This window comes from Macrobrachium rosenbergii, chromosome 49, assembly GCF_040412425.1.
Source record: "Macrobrachium rosenbergii isolate ZJJX-2024 chromosome 49, ASM4041242v1, whole genome shotgun sequence".
In the NCBI taxonomy this organism is placed as follows: domain Eukaryota; kingdom Metazoa; phylum Arthropoda; class Malacostraca; order Decapoda; family Palaemonidae; genus Macrobrachium; species Macrobrachium rosenbergii.
Genome location: NC_089789.1, coordinates 11,517,064 through 11,523,063, shown reverse-complemented (window position 1 = coordinate 11,523,063; position 6,000 = coordinate 11,517,064). Strand labels below are relative to the sequence as shown.

The window sequence follows — 6,000 nt, the reverse complement described above, 5'->3', positions numbered from 1 at the left end:
TGAGAAAAATATGATTAATGAAAAAATAATGTATCCTAAGTTTCCGTACGCTCAAAGTTAACGTAAGATGGAATAGGTAAAAAAAGATATACTTAGCTTAAAATGCCAATTACATTCCTTCGCAAGTTGACAGGGGAAGATATCAAAGAAAAAGGGTGTCATCCCAGATTTCTGTCAACTGAACAAGTTGCAGTCTTCGTCAATATTGAGTTGATAAACACAACGCTTCTATATTATTGGCAGCCGGCCCAAAGGTAAACATTGTAAAGATGGCAGTTCTGGCTTAAAATATATACATAATTTAATATATGAAGGAGAAAACACGAAGACACGGGAATTACTATAATGACGTTGAGTTTGCTCAGCTACAGAATATCAGAGTACTATTTACTCAAAGAAATCCGATATAAGGTAATACTTACTCGTGCTGTGTCCCTCATAACTCAGTCAAAAAGAAAAAGAGAATTTCTTGTTAATTATTCAGGTTTTGTACATTGCACTTGCTTAATCATAATGCTGAATTTCGTATGGCTCAAGTGGAATTAAACATTGTGCTCTCGCCAAATCAAAATGACTAGTTTGCCTGACACACACACACACACACACACACACACACACACACACACACACACACACACACACACACACACACACATACATATATATATATATATATATATATATATATATATATATATATATATATACGGTCATCAAAATTTGTGATACATTTATATATAGTTACATCATCAAGGCTAAATGTGAATGAATATGTATATAAATGCGTATTATGCTAAGCGTTCCCTACTTGTCAATTTGTCATCTTTTTTTTGAAGAAATTTAGGATTGTGAAAGTATATAAATGCGTATTAAAAGTCAATTTGTCATCATAGTAGCTTCAAAGTAATGAGCTTCATGATGCAAATAAGTAAATGAAGATAAGCAGTAAAGATAGAAACCTTTCTCGTGCAATAAATAATAATAAGTAAAACAAGTGATGAGATCATCATTTATTCCAAGCTTTCTTTGGATACAAAATGGTAAAATTAAAACACAGAGACTAAATTATGGGCTATTCGTCTAAACAAGAGCCCGTGCTGGCCAAGGACGGCTTAATCCAGCGACAGAGAATCAGTTAAAATATAAAATAGGGATAACAACAAATATCAACTTGAGCTAAAAATTAAAGCCCGAAATTACAAAATAAGTCAAAATATTGAAATAAGATTATAATAGGATGGAAAAGGCAGCTTCATCCCTTACAAAGTAATTAAAAATGTTACGCTTTCAACTATAAAAAGGATAGAAAGTAACTATAACATTAGGTTTTTACCTTAAAATAAGCCCAATAATTGAAAAGTGAGGCTAGATTGTCTACGTAAACACAAATCAGGGGCAATAGAATTAGAAAATCTTATGTTGATATCTTGGTCTTTGGTTGTATAACAACTTTACCTCCATTAGCCCTTATTACAGTAAACCTTCTTTCGTTAAATCCTTTGGTTTTCCTGTTTCATTCTCTGTAACCCTAGTGTTTGTTTCTTAGACGCTTTCAGATACTAGAAACAGTTGATGCAATTGTCCACAAACCCATAAGTTTGTGAAAATTTGCTTCTGGCCTAAAATTCTATATTTGTAAGTTTTTGTTATTATTGGTCGAATATTCAGCGTTTTTTTGCTATGATAAGTTCATATTAGCGTTCATTACTTTGATGATTATAATGGATTATAAATTCATTAGCAATATGGTCTATATTCCTGAGTTCTTACACAGTATGAATAATAATGTCTGAACTACAAAAGGCAGACAGTTCTTGTCTTGGAGAGTTATTGAAATGTTATCTCCATCAAAAAAACGTTACCCCCACATTGCCTCATCATTCACCCCCATATTCCCTCATCATTGTTTGTGACTCACAGAGTCATAGATGGGGTTGATGGTCTCCTTGTGCCCTTGTATGGAATACAGATCGACTTCCTCATAGATGTTTTCATCTTGTTCGTTAGTTTGAGCACGATCTGAAATGGAAGACAGTATTAGATTCCACAGCCACCTTTTACAGTACTCATCTCATCCAGATGGTCAGCAGGTTATCTGAAAATTATTTTTGAAATTATTGTGTATTTAGTGTCGTCGACATGTTGGAAGGATGTTGACGATAATGTTTATGATGCACATCGCATGCTTTGTTGTCGATATATTTTTAACTTATCAACAACTATGAGTAGGACCATTTTTTCAATGTATCTGCTTACTTCTCAGCACTAACAGCATTCCAAACATTGATGTCGATATATATCCAACATGTAGACAACGTCAAATACAGCAATGTTGTTTTTTTACATATCTGCTGACCTTCTGGGCATGCGTTAATACTGACACTTGCTAACGTTGAAGTTATTCTGCTTTTATTTTCAAGGGAAACGTTCGACTGGCACGTTTTCTTGGTCGTGGTTATTGGTTAGAAGAAAAAAGTTAAGTATACCTTAGTTTTACCAGACCACTGAGCTGATTAACAGCTCTCCTAGGGCTGGCCCGAAGGATTAGACTTATTTTACGTGGCTAAGAACCAATTGGTTACTTAGCAACGGGACCTACAGCATATTGTGGAATCCGAACCGCATTATAGCGAGAAATTAATTTCTATCACCAGAAATAAATTCCTCTAACTCTTCATCAGCCGGCCGGGGGAATTGAACTCCGGCCCATCGAGTGACGGTCTGAAGCTCAACCGACTCAGCCAACGAAGGGCTTGGTTAGAAGAAATGCTATAGCTGCTGTTATAGTTACTAATTTTACCATAGCTGTCATAGCTGTTAACTTGCCCTTCTGTCTTATGTTGGTTTCATCTCAAGGTTTGGCTGTTGCTTAGCTTTACATTTAGAGCAGGATCTGTAGATTATTATTATTATTATTATTATTATTATTATTATTATTATTATTATTATTATTATTATTATTAGATGAAACTATTCACGTGGAACAAGCCCACGGGGCCACTGACTTGAAATTCAAGCTTCCAAAGAATATTGGCTTCAACCTCACACTGCAGCAGTAACTGATTATGATACAGAGCCAGTGATCTTTTTCATCGCCCTGGGGGAGGCGCGAATTCGCCACCATACCAGCAGACCAGTATAGTAGTTTACTAAACAACTATCACTCATTCCAAGTGCTAGATGATTATCAATTTCTAGTTGGGACAGAGGGATAACTATGCATTTAAAACAGATGATGGCGAGAATGGAGAAGCTGAACAACATCAGAAGAACCTCATATGTTTAAGGATATATGAGAAGCATTATTTACCTTGCAGTCGTCTAGTGAATAAAGAACAATTTCTCATTGATAATACCGCTGATTTCTGACTATGAACAATATATTTGAGTTACCGGTTATTCAGATACCAAGTGTTGGAGATATGTCATATTACAATGCAACTGCTCGACAATCTATTTATGAAATGCCTTTTTCTTTCTGGCAATAGGTTTATATAAAATGAGGGCAAAGTATGTAGGGAACCTACAGTTTTTAGGATTACAGGACATTAGGGAATGTATAGGATAAGCGATAGTCAGAGTAAGTTGATCTGATGCACTGGAATTGCAGAAAGGGGCGTTATCAGGAAAATTAGATCCATAGAACATAACTTTTTTTTGCAGAAGTGATAGATCCATCAAGATCGAGGACAGAAGGAAAGTCAGACACGAAGTCGTTGTGGAGAATGATGTATTCACAGTAACAGGATTTTTCTTCCGCAGTCAAGGACATCTGGATATCCAATTTTTTCATAGGGACGAGAGGTGTTATTCCTTCCAAGTACAGTAGTGGTACAGCAATTTATAGATGGCATAACAAATCAAAAGTTGCACCAGCAGAAGGTGAGACTAGGAAGAAAGCTCATGTACCTACTCCGCAGTAAAATCAAATGTTAGCAGGAAAGAAAACCATAGTAGAACAGTGTACACAGGCAACAATAACTTACTGAAGAGTGCTCCACATGGAAAATAATCCGCCAAGGATGATCAAGGATAAACCTTGTTTGTTACCTCACCAAGAACTCCCAAAATACAGATTGGCTTTGTGTAGAGTAAGTCTGTTGCTAGAAGTAACAGAAATGAGGCTGTGACTTATATCCAAGTGGGAACATCCATCCTTGACTAATTGAAAGGAATAGAGTTTAGGAAGGAACAACGGTGTTTGATGTATGACCCTGACAATCAGGAAATAGCTGCAATATGTCGGGTAATATGTTTCATCTTTTTGTTAAGGAACAAAGCCAGTGCATCATCTCCCCAAACATCATCTTAACCTGAAGCTCTATGAATTACTGAACGATTTCATAAGCTGTATTTTAACAAAGATCTTTCACATTTACAATTGATCCCTCATCCCCTTTTCCTGCCGAGAGCAACCGGATTCGCCAAACAGCAGCGCCAATATGCAGTAAATGCGCCTCGCTGTCGAACTTCTCATTTCCAGAGGTCCTTCATTCCTCACGCTGTTGGACTGTGGAAGAGCCTCCCTGAGGATGTCGTGCAATTGGAACTTCAGAAGTTCAAGCGAAGATGTTAGTGCATTACTACCCTAATATAATTCAACTTGTATTTTGATATTTTACTTACATTTTTATTTGTTTATTTATTTGTTAATTTATTTGTGTTTCTAATAACTGATATCTTTCTGTTTCCCATTGCCTTCTGTTACTTCTTTCGATTGAACACCATATGCTCTGGAAGCTTGTTCCATCTGAATAGGGTTCATCTTCTGAATAATAATAATGTTAATGAAAATAATTCTCTACATAAACATCACTTACTGTCAACTGTTTTCCGTCGAATGATGTAACCAACCAACACTGCGACTGTGACGACCAACAGACAACAGGTGATGAGTAAAGCTACTGTTGTTGACTCCCTAATGCTTTCTGGCCCTGGAAGATCTGCAATACAGTAGCGCTAGATTAGATTAGCCTCATTTGAATGGGCAGAGCATATTGTAGATTAGGCTCACTAGAATGGATCAGAGTATATTATAGATTAGCCTCATTAGAATGGGTCAGAGCGTAGTATAGATTGGTCCCATTAGAATGGGTCAGAGCATATTATAGAGTAGCCTCATAAGAATCGGTCAGAGCATATTATACATTAACCTCATTAGAATGGGTCAGAACATATTATAAATTAGCTTCAGTAGAATGGGTCAGAGCATATTATAGATTAGCCTCATTAGAATGGGCCAGAGCATATTATCCAATAAGTAAGCCGAAAAGTGGATTCTGAGATGTGTTGTGCAGTTGACAGAACTGGGCACCTATTGGCTCCATCCGTTCTCCTTAAAGGTATCACTTAGTTCCGAGCTTCAGACCAAAATTATACTCATAAAATGGTCATAGTAATACTGGTTGATACTAGAGACCTACAGATGTTTGCAGTAACGCTGGTTATCACTAGAATAAAAAACATAAGCTCATTTATGTTTTCATGTTCGTCTTTTTACTGTCTTGTATTGCCAGCTTTGATGAAAAAATTTTAAGTATGCAGGTCCAGCATTAAATGTAATCAGTCCAGTTATTCATGGATGAGAACATAAAAGAATACAAACTTACTACAGCTGTAATAGTTTGTGCACTTTTTCCAGTAGATCTTTCGGCTGCTGAAAATGTTCATGGACACTTTTACTCCGCTAGTTTTCACCTCCACCGGTAGTCTGGTTGTGTAAATTTCCACTGTCTTGAATAAATTAAAAAAAAAAACTGTTAAAGCGACATTTTCGAAATAGACTCACTTGTGAACGTTATTTCTCTTGGTAAATAGAACATGAGATCATTACTTCACCAGCAGCATAAACACACAAATAGCAGTGGGAATTTCATTGTAGTTGGAGAATAAAACATGTGGTCATTAAGTCACCTTCAGAATATACATACAAACAGCTGTGAGAATTTCATTTTACTTGGTGATTAGATCATGCGGTCTTTAAATCACCTTTAAAACAGA

At 36.1% G+C, this 6,000-nt stretch overlaps 1 protein-coding gene across 1 annotated transcript in view; it reads right to left on the bottom strand.

The window, feature by feature from the left end:
- Positions 1-1,015: 1,015 nt before the first annotated feature.
- LOC136832387 (uncharacterized) overlaps positions 1,016-6,000 on the bottom strand; it is a 28,409-nt gene continuing 23,424 nt past the window's right edge. Inside the window, exons 3-5 of the mRNA XM_067093295.1 lie at positions 5,610-5,733; positions 4,821-4,943; positions 1,016-2,019 (exon numbers count right to left, since the gene is read on the bottom strand). Coding sequence (XP_066949396.1) covers positions 1,901-2,019; positions 4,821-4,943; positions 5,610-5,733 — 366 coding nt within the window. The 3' untranslated portion in view covers positions 1,016-1,900. The remainder of the gene's footprint in view (positions 2,020-4,820; positions 4,944-5,609; positions 5,734-6,000) is intronic.